A 15,530-nucleotide genomic window follows, 5' to 3' on the forward strand; every position below is an offset into this window, starting at 1 on the left:
TATAACGCTAGAGAAGAGACTTGATTCTTCTTTCCATTATTTGAGGCCCCTTTCAAAGAAACACTGCCGGGAGCCGGGGGTCCCATGGGCGAGGGCACCCCACTGTCATCACCAGCGCCAAACCCTCCGTCAGCAGCACACCACCTAACTTTTTGATCCGTTTTGGTTTTTTATTGTAGATTTTATAGCTTACGAATCTGAATATTCCAAACCAAATCCATTTTTAATAATTGTGGCAGTATCGAATGCGCTCCCACTCATGTATTCAGCGTCACTCTGTTTGTTCACGTTGAAGATACGCGGTGAAGATGAGACGGGACATACCGTCGGCAGTTCCAGACACCGTTACCTGAAACAACCTCCTGCCCCTTTATACGGATCTCCCGAGGCGTTTCTGTCACACGGATGCTTACTGTGCGCCGAGGGACACCGAGGGAAACTCGGGACACATGAGGCCCGGACCCTGTCCCTCGTCCAGCAGGAACCCAGCGCTCACGGTTACGCTCCCCGGCCCTGAGGGGGGGACGCAACCATGCCCCCAGCGCCACGCCGAACTCGACCCACAACTTGCCCCCGCCCCATCCCCGACCTGCTCCTCCCTCCCCCGCCGGCGGGCCAGCAGCGGGCGAGCCCACGAGGGCGCAGACGGGGGGGGACGCGCGCGCGCACACACACGGCCACAGAGGTGCTTCTCACGGCGCCGAGGCGCAGCCGCCGCCTCGCCGGGACACGCGCGACCGGTTCCTCCGAGACAGCGTGAGGGCCCGCAGCGGGGAGCACAGGCCGGGGCCACGGCCGGGCCGCCCCGCGCCCGCTCCCCCCCCCGTCGGCTGCGGGAGTTGGTGCGGGCCGGCGGCGGCGCTGAGGAGGCGGGGGGCGGCGGGGGCGCAGGTGAGCCCGCCGCGTGGCTCCCGCCCCCGCCCTCTGGTGCGCCGTGTCTGTTTCCGGCGCGCTCGCGTCCCCGCTCCGCCGCCGGGGGAGGCGACGCAGGCGGGCGCCGCGCAGGTAACGGGCCGGGAGCGCGGGCCGCGCCGCGCAGCAGCCGCCGTTCCCCTCCCCACACCGCCGCCGGCCCTCGCAGGCGCCGGGGAAGGGAGCAGGCCCACCCTCCCGGCCAGCCGCGAGCCCTACCCCCAGCCCGGGGCTGTTCACTCTGGAACCGACCGGCGGCGGCGCCGGGGGGGTGGAGCCGGGCCGAGGCCCCGATTGGCACCGCCCCAACCCTGCCGCCCCTCCCCGGTGCTGAGGCCGGGTGTGTGGGCCTCCCCGGTGTGGGCGAGTCCTGGGGGAGCTGGGGAGAGCGGGTCCTGCCGGCGCTGCTCGGCGGAGTCGGGGCCGGGCGCCGCTTGGCTGCCTCCGTGGCCGGCAGTTGCGGAGTGCGTGCGTGTGTTTTCCCGTTGCCTTGTAATCGTTCAAGTAGAGCCCGGCTCGCGTTCGGTTGGAAGGCCCGCTTTTGGCGGAGGAGGATTGGCGCGCTGTCGGTTCGGTTCGGTGACCAGAAGTCGAGTGTCGCAGGAGGAGGCTCTCAAGTGGAGCTCCTGCCTGCCAGGTTTCCCATCTGTGTCTTCGCACCGCAGACATGCAAGCTGCTGAGATGATGGAGAATGCATACTGTCAATTTGCTTTTCAAAAACAGATCATTAAAGCCAAGCCAGCCTTCTAAATTTGTTTTTTGATAGTTCTTAGCTACCATAAACAAAATCTGACGCGTTTCTTTCTCATATCATAAAAATAAAAGGGAACCCTCAACAGCCGTGCAAGGAAAGCAGTGGAACAGATTGAGGGTAGTGTTGTCAACTTACAATCAGCAGAAGTAATAGTTACTGTAATTTTTTGTAAGCTTGAATTCCACTCACAGCAAAAGTATGCAGGATTCTTCAGAATTAAGTGACTTTAAGTTGCTGTTTCTGACTTATTAATTTGCATAAATTATTTTGTGCTCCGCATACGCAAGGTATTGTGACTACAAAGAAACAGAAGTGATCAACCATAACTGTGTAAATGTAGGAAGGTGTTTGGTTTGGGTGGTTTTTTTCCCCCACTCCTGTATTGGTTTACAAGTCTACTTGTGATGCCTTAATCATGGTATCACTGTGGTGTATGCTGTTGGCACCTCACAAATAATAAAAAGTGCTGTTTGAAGAATTCTGGAGGTGCTTAGGAAAAGACATGGTGTATGGTGTAGTGTATCTTAAAAGGTATTTCAGCTTTTATTGGATATGAGTTCAAAAATAAGCTTTGTGTGTTTTACGTTGATAGAGACACCTGTACTAACTTCTTAATTTCTTTCAGGTACCTCGTGGGTAGCTTGCAGAGGCAATGGAAGCAATGATGCAAACTCTGTTGTAATTAAAACGTAAAGAAAAAATATTTTTATCTGTACCATACTCTTTCAGTATCATTCAATGCCTAACATTTCAGAAGATGAAAAGGAGAATGGTTCTGGAAATAATGGAAACACTGAAAACAAACCCGGGAAAGAATCCCCAGAAGCTTCTCTTCACGATCCGGTGAAGCCATACTGCGTGTCAGACGCCTCCACTGCATCCTTGGTGTCTAGGGGAGATGGGCATTATCCATGGGGATGCCCTGTGACTCATACACGAGAGAAATTTTATACCATCTGCTCAGACTATGCTTTTTTAAATAGAGTAACATCTATTTGTAAAAGCCAAAGTGCTTCAGTTAGTGCCTGTCTGTCAGGCAGCGCTGCCTTAAATGTTGGAAATACCACACCGAGCTTACTCAGCATTCAAACTGGTGCTTCAGAGATAATCTACAGTGAAGATACTAACTTGGAAAGCTTACCTGGTGATCTTGGAAAGCTTCCACTGGCATGGGAAATCGACAAATCGGAGTTCAATGGCATGACGACAAATCTGAAGAACAAAGCAGGTGAGGTGGTGAAGATTTGATAATGTGATAGGAAAAGGCTTCATGTTCACAACCTGTTCGTGGAGGGGGCTGCTCAGCACAGGTATCTCTTGAGGAAGTGCTATAGATGAGCCTGCACGTCATTTCAAACAATTTGCTCATCAGGACAGGAGAGGTGTAGGAGGCGTGAAAGTCAAGTGTAGCTGCCTGGGGAAGTGGCCCTAAACCAAGGCTGGCTCCTGCTTAACTGTGTGTGGTTTTTTGGGGTATTGTTTGGGATGGCTTCTGGTTTGCGTATGTTTGTGTTTTCTTTTTTTTTTCCCCGCTTGGGTTTTTGTGGTCTTTTTTTCTTTCTTTTCAGTAGGAAAGTGCACTGTGCAGTCGTTACTTTTATCTGTTAAGTACAGGTCTGTCACTTGCAGAAATGTTTCAAGGTACTTCAAAAATGTATTTTGCAATTAAAGATATGTTTTGTTTATGACAAGAAGTAAATTAAACCAGTACAGTTACCTAGGAAAGCAACTGGTTTCTGTAACAGAATTGTATTTATTTTGATTTGCTAGATCTAGACAGTGTTAGGGAGCCCATTTCTTTAAAACTGGCTTTTTTGCTGCCTCCTATGTTCTCTCTCTGCCTAGTCACTGTGAATCAAGCACTTGCATACACACTTGGTTTTCTTTGTCGTGTAATCCCTCTGCTTATCTAGAGAGGGCTATAAATTTTTTTCTTAATGGCTTGGCTAGCTAGTCAAATTGCTGTTTTCTGTACCTTAGTATAAGACCAGTTTAGCAAAACTTAAAGACGTGTCTGGTAAGTTGCTGTTTTCTTTTCATGTGTACATGTAGTGTCCTTAAATAAAAATATGAAACAAATGATAATATCTTACAGGATGGGCATTTTTGCTAAAATATATGTAGTATATTTCATTTGGATATGATGGTTTCAAAATGGGACAGAAATACTCCTGCTCTAGCATATGGCCCAACTCTTCTTTTTCCACTGCCTCAGTGGCTTACAAAAAGGAAAAGACCTTGGTGGGTATATTATTATTACTGTATTTGCATATAAGCTTTCATCAGAAAGTGTAGCTAGTTACAGAGTTTGGCTGTGGAAAAACAAGTGTTTCATTATATTTCGCTGTGCATTTAATGTTGGAGATGGGAAGTCCATGTTGGTCTGAGAGTCTTATTTCTGGGATGAATGATTTAACGCATTAGAATAATCAGATTAACTGCTCTCGCTAAGCAGTCGGGCAGGTCATCATTAATTCTATTCAGATGTTTATGGAGCTAATGGCAGCTTTACAAACCTGTTGACAGACTTGATTATGTATTTGAGCTTTTTCCTTCAATTAATGTTTAGCTCCAGTTTGCATTTACTGACACAATCAGCATCTCTATTTGAGGTGTATGCTATTACTAAAAATATTTAAGAAGAAAGATTTGAAAGGTAAAATAGGCATTCGTTTCTGAAATTTGTTTTGCAGGCAACATGAAGAAACAAGCGGCAAAGAAAAAATCTGTTGACAAAAAAAGCAAACAATACAGGGAGTGTCCTCAGCGTTCTGCTCTTGAAGATGTGAAGGAGAGGAAAGTGTTGGACCTCCGGAGATGGTAGTATTTATTAATTGTATTTAAAATTATTCCCATACAGTTTCTTGGTAAACACTGTTGCTGGTTATCTGATTTCAAACTTCTTTATGTCTTCATACTTTTTTTTTTTTAGTAGAAATGGGGATATGTTAATCGTACATACACTAAATCTCACACTTTCTACAAGGGGAATGAGAGCTTCCTTCCCACCTGTTGAAACTATAAACCCATTTTTCTTTCTAAACATTTCTTTCAATAAGAATTTTTTTTTGTGGGGGTTCATTGATAAAAAAGAATGCAAATTCATTAGCATGGTCAGGCAAAAAGTAACCTTAAACATAGTACTGCTATTTCTGACTCCTGATTTTTCTTTTCACTGCATAATACTTGATCAGAATCCGTCAGTTCTATACAACCTATATCATATGCATATAGTTCACTAAATTCACTTACTTTACTGAATACAGTAGTATCTGACAAACTTAAAGGAATTGATTAATGTATGTGCTGCCCCCCCCCCTTTTTTTTTCTTTTCCTAAAGAATGCACTTTTTTATATACAGGTGACATAAAAACATTTAATATAAAATGGCACTTCAGTGGCTTGGCATACAGAAAAGTAGTTCAGCTTGCTCCTGTAATTCAATCAAGAATGCTGACTAATGTGTTTGGGATTTTGTTTGTTTTAGGTATTGTGTTAGCCGACCTCAATACAAGACTTCCTGTGGAATTTCATCGTTAGTGTCTTGCTGGAATTTCTTATATAGTACACTAGGAGCTGGAAGGTAAGTCACACATAGACCGCTTTGCCTCCAGAGAGTCTAAAATGTGTTGCTAATTACTTGATTAAACAATACTTTTTTTTCCCTTTTTTTTTTTTTCCTTCCCCAGTTTACCACCTATTACTCAAGAAGAAGCTTTGCATATACTGGGCTTTCAGCCCCCATTTGAGGAGATTAGGTTTGGTCCCTTCACTGGAAATACTACTTTAATGAGGTATGCTTGGTCCTTTTGGTGCAGCTAAACTGTTAACGTATGCAAAAATAATATAGAGAGATATAACAAGAGATAGAACGTTCAAAAATACAGTAGTAGTTCATTTATTTGAAAATAAAAAAGTGTCTGACACACGTTAATCCTCTTAAGTTTTAGAATAATGTAGCATACCTGGGTACTCTGACAGTGCCCAAAGAAACTTTTCAAAGAGTGTTTTGCACTAGCCATTTTGTATAGTGCCAATTTGCTACACAGATGAGGTGAATGTGAAATTCTATTTGATATTTGGTTCCGTTTGTTTAATGGTTATATAATACTCTAATTAATCCAGTCTCCTGGTCAGGAAATTTTTTCTTTACCCTAATTTTCCAGCTTTTGAGAATGTGTGTTAAATGCTTGTTAATGTCACTGAAACAGCCTGAAAAGGCAATTGATATACTAGTAGCTTTATGTAAAGAATAATTTCAGAGTTGAAAATGAGGTAGAGTGCTGCACCTCCGCTGCAGTGACCTGTTCAGGAGGAGGAGGGGCAAAAAAACCCCAACAAACTCCCCAAAAAAACCAAACTAAAAAAAAAAACGGGGCTGAAGTCAGAGAACACCTGAACTTGCAAATTCTGTTTCATTTCTGCTCTGCTGTTTCGTGATCTTGATGAATTTGTTCTGAAATCTTTGTTGTGTGTTTTGTTTTGTGTGGATTTTTTTTTTTTTAATTCAACTCATAAGGAATTTTAGGATTAAACAGGGCCAGGAACATATTGTAATGAGTGTTGAACATCTTGACAGGGCTTTGGTGTGTTACCCTTCTGTGAGATTTAAAAATTTTGCGCTGTTCTTGACTGTTTTCATGAGTTGCATCTGATATAGTTAGTATTTTTTGAAGGCAATATATAGGGCTCGGCACAGAATGCAGGTGCTGGATTTGAAAATGTGGCAGCAATCTGTTCTTCGATGGTAGCATACTGGCTAGATCATTGAAGAGTGTTATGAAAACTTCCTTTTATGCCTTAGGAGATGTGGATCTAGGTTTTATATCCCTTTATGAGTGTGTCAGGGTATAGCAACCCTTATAGACAAAGGTGATAAAATGTTCTGTCTCTTTACGTCAACAGTCTTTATAGATGAAAGTTAAATTTGTAATTCTTCTTCCTCTTCCTCTGTGAATGCCTTATGCGCTGCAGAAAAGTTACCCCTTACTACGTTTTTTTTCTGCCTGGTCAAATAATTTTTAAGTACTCAGACTGGAAAACAGGAGGGCTGAGAGCCAACGCCATCACCTGTCATGGCTTTACGATTGAGGTATCTTCAGAGATGTGAATTTGAACCTTCTAATGTGGAAAAGTAATATCTGAGACAAAATCTTCTTTGTGGACCTCTCCTTACTGCTGCTGTGAGGAGTTGCAGTAAGGGACTCCTGTAATGCTTGGGTGTTGTGAAGCTTATGTGACAAAGCCTAACACGATATGCAGAAAATCTCACTTGAAGGGTCCTGCCTTTTGGTGTCTTAGAAGATTCCCTTCGTGTAGCTTTCAAATCATGGTTGAAGCTTGGCACTTCAGCATTTTAATGTCTTTCTAAAGGGTGAGTAACTGAAAGCTCAAGGTGACTGGACTGAGCACAATAGAACCAACATTTCAAATCTAGCCCTTTGGTTATTACGTATGTATGTGGGGTCTGAAAAAGCAAAATGAAGGGGGCAGCTTTAAGTATTAATTTATCTCTCTAGGATATGTTAAGTTTTGTTTGCTATTAGGGTACCATGGTCACTTACAATCTATATACTAACGTCGTAGGTACTTAGTAGCACACAGAGGCTTTTTTCTAAACTGTCAAGCAAAGGAAAAGCAGGAGGAGAGAAAATTGCATTTAATAACTCTTGAGTTACTACAATCTTTAAGCTTATTTTTTCAGATGGTTTAGGCAAATAAACGATCACTTCCGTATCAAGGGATGCTCATATGTTCTGTATAAACCTCACGGGAAGAACAAGACAGCTGGAGAAACTGGTATGTAGCTAATCCTAAAGCATTAATCTTACAGTATATAAACTGAAAAAAATCCTACAATGTGTAGCATTTGACAGGACAAATTCTGTAAGTAGTCCTTTCAGTTTGAAATAAGCTATCAAATAGCTCCAAATCGCCTGACTTTTCTGGTTTTACTTGATTTCTTATTTTGCTAAAACTTTCATTTGTACTTTTATTTTGATAAAATATATTCTGTGCCTATATATTGTGCTATTAGAGATCTGGAATTGTAAGGTATCCAGGAGGATGCTGCACTTTAAGTTCTGTGTTGGTATCCTGGAAGATCTGTATTAAATCTGTATTAAAAACTTGTATAAAAATTTAGAATGTACAGCACAAAAGTACTAATGTATCTAACAAATGTTTTATGCTTTTAAAAAATGCAGTTTTAAGGTTAGTAATCTCATGCATTCTGCCTGACTTTGACTCTAAACATTAGATGAATATTTAGTTTATGAAGCTGCATTTTAATGCCTACTTTTAAGTGTGCTACCTAAAGAAAAATTATACCTTTATACACAGTTTATTAGCCTTTGGTATAGTCTGGGTAATTATTTTCTAACTGGAGGGTTCTTTAAAAGGATAAAACCATACTGAAAAGTTTTTGGGGAAATCACTAAAGTGGAAATTTTTTGTTGTTGTTCTTGGTATCTCATTTGAGAATTCTGTCACGTTTTAGAGCCTTTTCTAGTCTTTTCCTGGAACTGAGCGCTGCAGTCAAATTACAAAATATTGTATGCCCAAATATGGAATGCATTCCTGAGAGTAGGAAGCTCATGATACCAAAACGTTTGAAAGTGTTGATACTACATCAGTATTATCATTGATGTGCCACATCTGACTTGGTGCAGTGGGACTGCGTTGTGTTGCACCATGTATTTCCTAGGTTAAGAGATATTTTTGGTGTTTTTTTTTTTGTTTTTGCAGAACAGGTGATTTTTTAATATGACTTTGATCTAAATACAATGCATACTTTATATTGCATTTCCCTAGTACAGACTGTGTGGCAGATGTTATATTTTTTTTCTGTACCAGGCAGGAAATTAATTACAAAGAAGTTTGAAATCAAAACTGTATTTTGTGCATGCCTGTCAGGTCATGTCCTCTAATTTAAAAAGCAGTGTAACTATTTTATGTTATCAAGTAGGTCTTTTCTTGCTTAATATGTTATGCAAGATCCAAAGTGCTCAGTACTGTAACCTGGTCTTTCTTTGTAGCTGCAGGGGCCCTTGCAAAGTTAACTCGTGGACTAAAAGATGAATCAATGGCCTACATCTACCATTGCCAAAACCATTATTTTTGCCCAATTGGATTTGAAGCAACCCCAGTAAAAGCTAGTAAAGCGTACAGGTAAGATACTGTGTTTATGCTTATTTCAGTGGAGGAAACGTACAGAAAAAATTACTGCAAGTTGATACCACTTTTCGCCCTAAATAACATGAGCAAAAGAAGACAATCCCTGACAAAATTAGCAGATACTGATAGAGGGGAGTGCCAGACAGTGGAAAGAGTAGGTCCCTGGTGTAAGGTGAGCCTTAGTCTTGCAATGTGCCTACCAAGCCGTCTGCCTTTTGGCTGCGTTGAAGATGGAGAGTCACGTCAAGCAATGGAGAGTGCTAGCTCTGCTTTTAGAGTTCAAAATGGTAATTGTGTGGAGGTAATAAAGCGTAATCATCAACATCTAATTTGTTCCCAGTGTGACACTGTGACCATGTGGATAATGAAAGCTTTAGTATGTAAACAAAAGAATATAGAAGTTTTTTATTAAGACTGTATTCACTGACATGAGTGTGAGTGAGTGAGAAGTGCGTGAGAAGAACTTGGAAAATATGCCTCAAACAGAAGTCCCAACACATCAGTCTACTTAAATTTAGCAAAAGGTTAATGGCTTGCTTACTTGATCTTATTTAAGGTTAAGGCTTACTAAGTAAGAAACTGCACTGGGAGAGCAAAGTAAAAAAAAATAAAATAAAAAAAATAAAAATAATTTGTTTACTAGATTGAAAATGCAGTTTGAGAAATAATATGGTCTAGTGTGTGGAAACTTAACATGCCTTATATCTAGTTTGAGTTTATATTGTTTAGTGATGACTGAGAGCAGAAATGTCAATACTTTACCCATGGTTGAAATGGATTCTTAGTCACTAGTGATGTTATTTTTCAGTCAGTATTAGATTTTCTTCCTAAAAACAGATCTCTTCTAACAGTGTACCATGAAGTAGTGAGCTTTTATAGCCTTATTTTTGACTGGAGGTCAGACAGAAGAGCATCCTGTTCTCTTCGTATCTTCTAATATCTGGGGAAAATTATGTTTAAGTTTGAGAAGCACTGTCAATAGATTCTGCAGTAGTTCTAGTTTGCCTGTTTTTGCATTCTAGTTACAAAATAGAGCTTTTCTTTAAAAATCAAGCTAAGACTATTTAAGTTCCAAAAGAAATGGGTAGATAGGTTGCTAGGCTGAGCTTAGGAGACAGTTCCTAGGTCACCCACAGACTTCCTGTATGATCTTAGGTTGCTGGATTTGGACTCGGGAGACCTGGGTTCAGTTCCCAGTTCAACCACAGACTTCCAGTGTGACTTTAGGTAAGTCAATTAATCTATCCTGTGCCTTGGTTTCCCATCTGTACAATGATGGCGTACCTTGTTATCTTAACAGGGAATTATAAGTAAACAAATCATTATAGGCAGTGAGGCCATATGCTGTCTAATTCCCTAAACAGAAAAATCTCGGGTTTTGTTACAGTAGAAACTGAAATAGTCTTTCACGGGGTAATTTTACACAGGAAGTCACAGAACAGTCCTCTGTATGTCATCGGTCTGTCTTGATGGCTGTCACAAATTTTCCCCTGAGAAGGTTACTGCAGGTTTTGAGTTTCTTAGAAGTTTCTCACAAACTTGAACAAGTATAATTTGAGCTTGTGGTGGTGTTTTTGTTTTGGTTTTTTTTTTTTTTTTTAAATATGTGGTACTAGATGCTTAGGAGGAAGGGATTGAAGTGACCATTGTTTTTACATGGGTTACCCTACAGATGCTAGTAACAACTGTCAGCTGGGGTGTAGTTTAAAAATAGTAGGAGAGGATCTTTCCTGACTCTGTTATAGACATCATGGATAGGGAGGAAGATGTTTGTTCCACCTTCATGTGGCTTTCCACAACTCTTATTTCCATTGTTATGTATATATTTATATTTGCATCTTACACTAGACTGCCTCTCATCCAAGAAACACTATTTTTTTAGGAAGATCTGTCTTTTTCCCCAAATAATAAGCAATAGCTTCTATCTTGCTTCCAGGCCTTGTGAAACAAAAAGTTTCCCTGTATGCAATTGCAAACAATATTTATAGAGCAGGAGGAAACAATTTTGAATGTTGGAAAAATCCTAAAAGGAACAATAGAATGTTAATCTCTCTTTTTCTTTTTAGTATGCACAATAAATCTTACTAGGATTGTATCTTCTATTGAACAGAGGTCGTGGCTTGCAGCAAGAAGTAGAATATTGGATCTTAATTGGAGAGCCGAGCAGAAAACATCCAACAATACACTGTAAAAGGTATGTTACTTAGGAAGAATATAAAAAAATATGTTTTCTTTCAAAACAACTTGTATTTCTCTACTGAGAGTCACCAGGTGACTCTTTGGTTCTTTTAAATGAATATACTATAGTTCTAACAGAAGCTGGCGCTTTAGTGAGAAGCTTCATGTTTTGACCTCAAGGCTGTCTCTACAGTTTTATATCACGTGGCAGGACACATGTGGGCTGCTCTGAAAGTCAAAGCCCGTTTCTCCTGTTTGAGTGTGACACAGCTCATGTTAGTCAGGAAGAAAAAGACACCTCAGCTGCCTGCGATTATGCCAGTTGTGACTTACAAGCCGAATGAACCTTGGAGGAGCTTACGCTGCAGTTGAGGGTGTTCACAGGCTTGTCTGGGTGTGTACAGGATATTATGCTGCTACCAAGATCTCCTAGCCCAGATGCAAGGTACAGCCTGTACTCTGCTGTGTTATTACTTTATCTATGCATTAAAACAACACATTTATGATGTCTGGCTCATATGAAGTTGGTGTCTAAAACTAGGCATACAGACAAGGAGAGTTAGAGGGCACTATGTAGAAATTTCATCAATCAGCTATACTTGTCATGATAAATTAATAGAACAGCTTTCTCAGTTTTACTTGACTTATGAGTTCATAATGCTTAATATTAATTTCTGAAATGAGAACAGTGCAAAAGAACAGTATTTCTCAAGAAACCAATTCTGTGGACAAAACATAAGCTTCTCTGACACCCCCAAGTTAATTGTGGAGAGATTTTTTCTTGATAAAACAGCTGTGAAAAAAATAATAAAAAAAATCACACAACTTCTGCTTTATTTCATCTTCTTTATTCTCTGATTATTTTGAAAAATTCTTTCAAAGTCCTTATCTGATGGTTTCATAGCCAGTCAGATCTAAACCAGTACCTAAACCCCAGCTATTTTTTTTTCTGTTTTGATTTGTCAGTGATTTGACTGTCAATAACTGCAAATAGCTGCATATTTTGGACTAATGAGATTAAGTGCAACAAAATAAAAATCACATTATGCATGTGGATGCTGCACTGAGAAATGGCGTACTGTACATCCCACTAACAGAATTTTGTCCTGTGGTATATAAACTACAAATGGCACAGGAAAAGGTTTCTGAATATAGAATACAAACCTTTGTAATATTACTTTTTTGATTGTGGAGACATTCTTCCTCCTGCTACGGTCCCAGTGAGAGCTAGCAGAAAGTTCTGTGCTTAAGGCAGGAGGGAAAAGGTGGGGGTGGAAATGGATTTTCTGAATTTGGAGGGTGGTGTTAAACAGTTAATTAGACATTGACAGAAATTAAATGTTTAGGCTTAAAGAGGTCTGAAATATGGGGATATTTGTTTCAGTTGGGCTAGAAGGAGCTGTGAAATTCTGAAGAGCTGAGTGAATGGGGAATGATTAAATTGATAGTTTATTACGGATGGAATTAAATAAAATGGAGTAGCAAGTTATGGTGAGAATTGTCTGGTAAAAAGAGATTTAGTGGGCGAAAAAAAACCCCAAGGGTTTGAACAGAATAATATAAAAGGGTAAGAGACGATTAAATAAGTAAAAGCTAGTGTTTCTTCTTGCCTAAGCCACACTTTGCTTCTTCCTTTCACAAACTGATGAATTGGTAAGGGTAAGCAATGCAATTAATGACTCATGGTTCTCTCTCTCATTTTGGAAAGTGTTTGCCAAGAGCAGGAATAATCACCAAGTGCTTGGATTAAAAGTGACGCTTTTATATCTAGCTTGATGTCTCTAATACTGAGGCTTTTATATCTTTACATGTTTAGCTTTAAATCACTGGTAAGACTATTTAAAGCTGCAGATCTGTATTTGCATGCGTGTGTACATGAGCCTTAGTGGTGCTGAGGCTTCGTGAATGTCAGCTGAGTAGTAATGATCTTATTCTGTAGGTGGGCAGATATTGTCACTGACCTAAACACCCAAAATCCAGAATATCTAGATATTCGACACCTAGAGAGAGGATTGCAGCATCGAAAAACAAAGAAGGTAGGTAAACTTACTTAGATGGGAGGAAATTCATAGTAGATTTTTGTCGAACTTATTCATCCTTCAGCACTGTAAGATAACTTCACTGAAAGAAATTTGTTATCAAGTGTTGCTAAAGATAAAAAACAAATGTACCAGAGTCCTTTATATTTACTTGCAGGACAAGATACAATACAGCAGTAGCCTGGCATATGCTAGGATGAACCAAGGTATCTGTGTGTACAGTATATTTGGTCACAATGTTTAACCTTGCTGCTTAAAATGTAGGTGCAGCAAGTATAGAAATACCCTACAGACAAATTACAGACATCCTTTTGGTGCATGGCCTTCTAGTGACATATAAGCAGGAAAGAAAGTACAGTAGAGCATCAAACATAAAAGAACGCATGTATATTTGTTGTGTGGACTTACTGTCAATATATACAGCTTCCATTCCTATAGATAAGACTATATCTCGTGGGTAGGGATGTATTTTTGATTTGCAGATTGAAAGTCTATGAGAAATAATAGGCTGAAGAGATGATTTCAGATGTGGAGACCCTGTGGAAGACTGTCAGCAAGATGAGAAGGGACCAAAAGAGATAGCTTGTGTCAAAGTGGCTGGAGAGTAAAAAAGACTAGCAGAAGACAAGTTATACTAGCCCATGAAAGTTAAAAAGGATAGCTTAAAAAGATGAGAAAGGAGGCAGTAATTGAATCTGGAAAACAATAAAAATTGATTGAGCTGAGTTGTTTGTTTGTGGATATGGCTTTTTGGTGGTGGGGTTTTTTTTTGTGTGTGTGTTGGTACAGGGTTGGGTTTTTTTTATTTTTTTTTGAAGAATTCTGTTACCTGACAAGATGTTCATTTCAAATATCCATGTATGTTAGAAAGGTGCCTGTGTGCATTTAACAAAGAACCTTTTTACTTTGATTAGGTTGGAGGAAATCTTCATTGCATCATTGCCTTTCAGAGACTTAATTGGCAAAGATTTGGTCCTTGGAATTTTCCATTTGGAAATGTTAGACAGAATAAACAATCTCAAACACAAGGACAAGGAATTTCCAAATCTGAGAGTGAAGACAATATTTCTAAGAAACAACATGGGCGACTTGGTCGATCTTTCAGTGCTGGCTTTCATCAAGAATCTACGTGGAAGAAATCTAATCTTCGTGAGAGGAGGAACAGTGGGTATCAGAGTTATAATGATTATGATGGAAATGATTAAAATTAACTTTAGATAATAGAGTTGACATATTAAAGTTAGTTTTAATCAAGGCATATTAGGGATCTTTAGTCCTAGAATACATATGACTAGAAATTATGGTATAAGATATAGCTTCATAATTATTAAGTAAATCTGATGATACATTTGCAATGGATGAGATCTGATGTATAAAATGACAGATAAGCACAGATTATTGTACCTTTGCAATCAAAAGTAAATATGACAGCAAAATCAATCATTTCTTTTGAAATAATTGTACTATGTCCTGATCTGTGAAAACAAAAGAACAGATTGAAATTAGTCAATGTAATAAACAGACTTCATTGAAAACACAGTATTCAAAAGCATGAAAACTTATGATATGACTTTATGAAAAGGGTTACTCTGCAAATGGTGTAGGGTTAAAAGTAGACATTGATTTCCTTTTTAACACTCCATTTTATTAAGGCTGCCCATATCCAGTGAAAAGGAAAAAAAATTATATAGGTTAGAAAACCATGGCAGACTTACGAAGTGAATGTACATTCTCCATTTAGTTCCCAGTAGACTTCTGTCAGTCAGATAATCATATTTTGTCAAGCAGGTCTCAGTTTGTTTTCCTGTAGCTGGATGCCTGTTTTAGGCTGAGAGGAATTGCCTGTGGCAGGGAAAGTTTGAGGATGGACCGTCTTTATTGCTTTTGCTCTGTGGGTACAGTGGCTGAATTCTTACCCTGGAGCCTCTTGAGAGCATGGACTCCCTTAACGTAAGCTTGTGAAACTCAGTATAAAAAAGCTGCATTTATCATTAGCCAAATGAGCTAGCTGAACACTGCGTTCTGTTGGCAGTTCTTCTCCTTGTTCAGTCTTAAAACCTCTGTCATTTTTCTGCTGCTCTTTTCGTTTTGTATGAAGGGTATGCAAGTGCCGAAAATTGCTGGCAGCCCTGATGATATACCTCTCAGCCAGCAAAACAATTCAAGCTGTTTCAGGTGTCCACGTGCAGTCTCTTTTTCTTTTTTTCCCTGATGTGAAATTTATCCACTTGTTTGCCCAAACACATCTGAACAGTTGTAACTTTCTGTGTACAAATGTTCATACCTGCTCAAGGATTAATTTTTTTGACATAAAAAGATTTGTCATGGAATGCAGGGGTTTTGTATAGGTTGCTGCTTTTGTTAACCAAAAATGGGAGACTTTTAGACTTTTGTTCATTCAATAAAATTTGTTTTCTATTTTGTTGTTTGCTTTTCATTTGTCTTGGGAATGGTGACCCTATGTTTAGTG

General features: G+C 39.9%; 1 protein-coding gene across 3 annotated transcripts; it reads left to right on the forward strand.

Moving 5' to 3' along the window:
* Window positions 1-869: 869 nt before the first annotated feature.
* On the forward strand, window positions 870-15,478 carry BIVM (basic, immunoglobulin-like variable motif containing). 3 transcript variants are annotated; one of them, XM_063337297.1, is made up of 11 exons: window positions 870-1,005; window positions 2,293-2,895; window positions 4,361-4,487; window positions 5,155-5,250; window positions 5,357-5,461; window positions 7,372-7,466; window positions 8,705-8,837; window positions 9,999-10,070; window positions 10,954-11,037; window positions 12,961-13,057; window positions 13,975-15,478. In XM_063337297.1, exons 2-11 carry the CDS (start codon window positions 2,406-2,408, stop codon window positions 14,263-14,265), a joined length of 1,590 nt encoding a protein of 529 aa, XP_063193367.1. In that variant the 5' UTR covers window positions 870-1,005; window positions 2,293-2,405; the 3' UTR covers window positions 14,266-15,478. The 3 variants fall into 3 exon arrangements, with proteins under 3 accessions (XP_063193367.1, XP_063193388.1, XP_063193379.1); XM_063337309.1 differs by having other exon boundaries at window positions 875-1,005; window positions 2,397-2,895; XM_063337318.1 differs by lacking the exon at window positions 9,999-10,070.
* The last annotated feature ends 52 nt before the right edge of the window (window positions 15,479-15,530 follow it).

This window comes from Chroicocephalus ridibundus, chromosome 1 (assembly GCF_963924245.1).
Source record: "Chroicocephalus ridibundus chromosome 1, bChrRid1.1, whole genome shotgun sequence".
In the NCBI taxonomy this organism is placed as follows: Eukaryota; Metazoa; Chordata; class Aves; order Charadriiformes; family Laridae; genus Chroicocephalus; species Chroicocephalus ridibundus.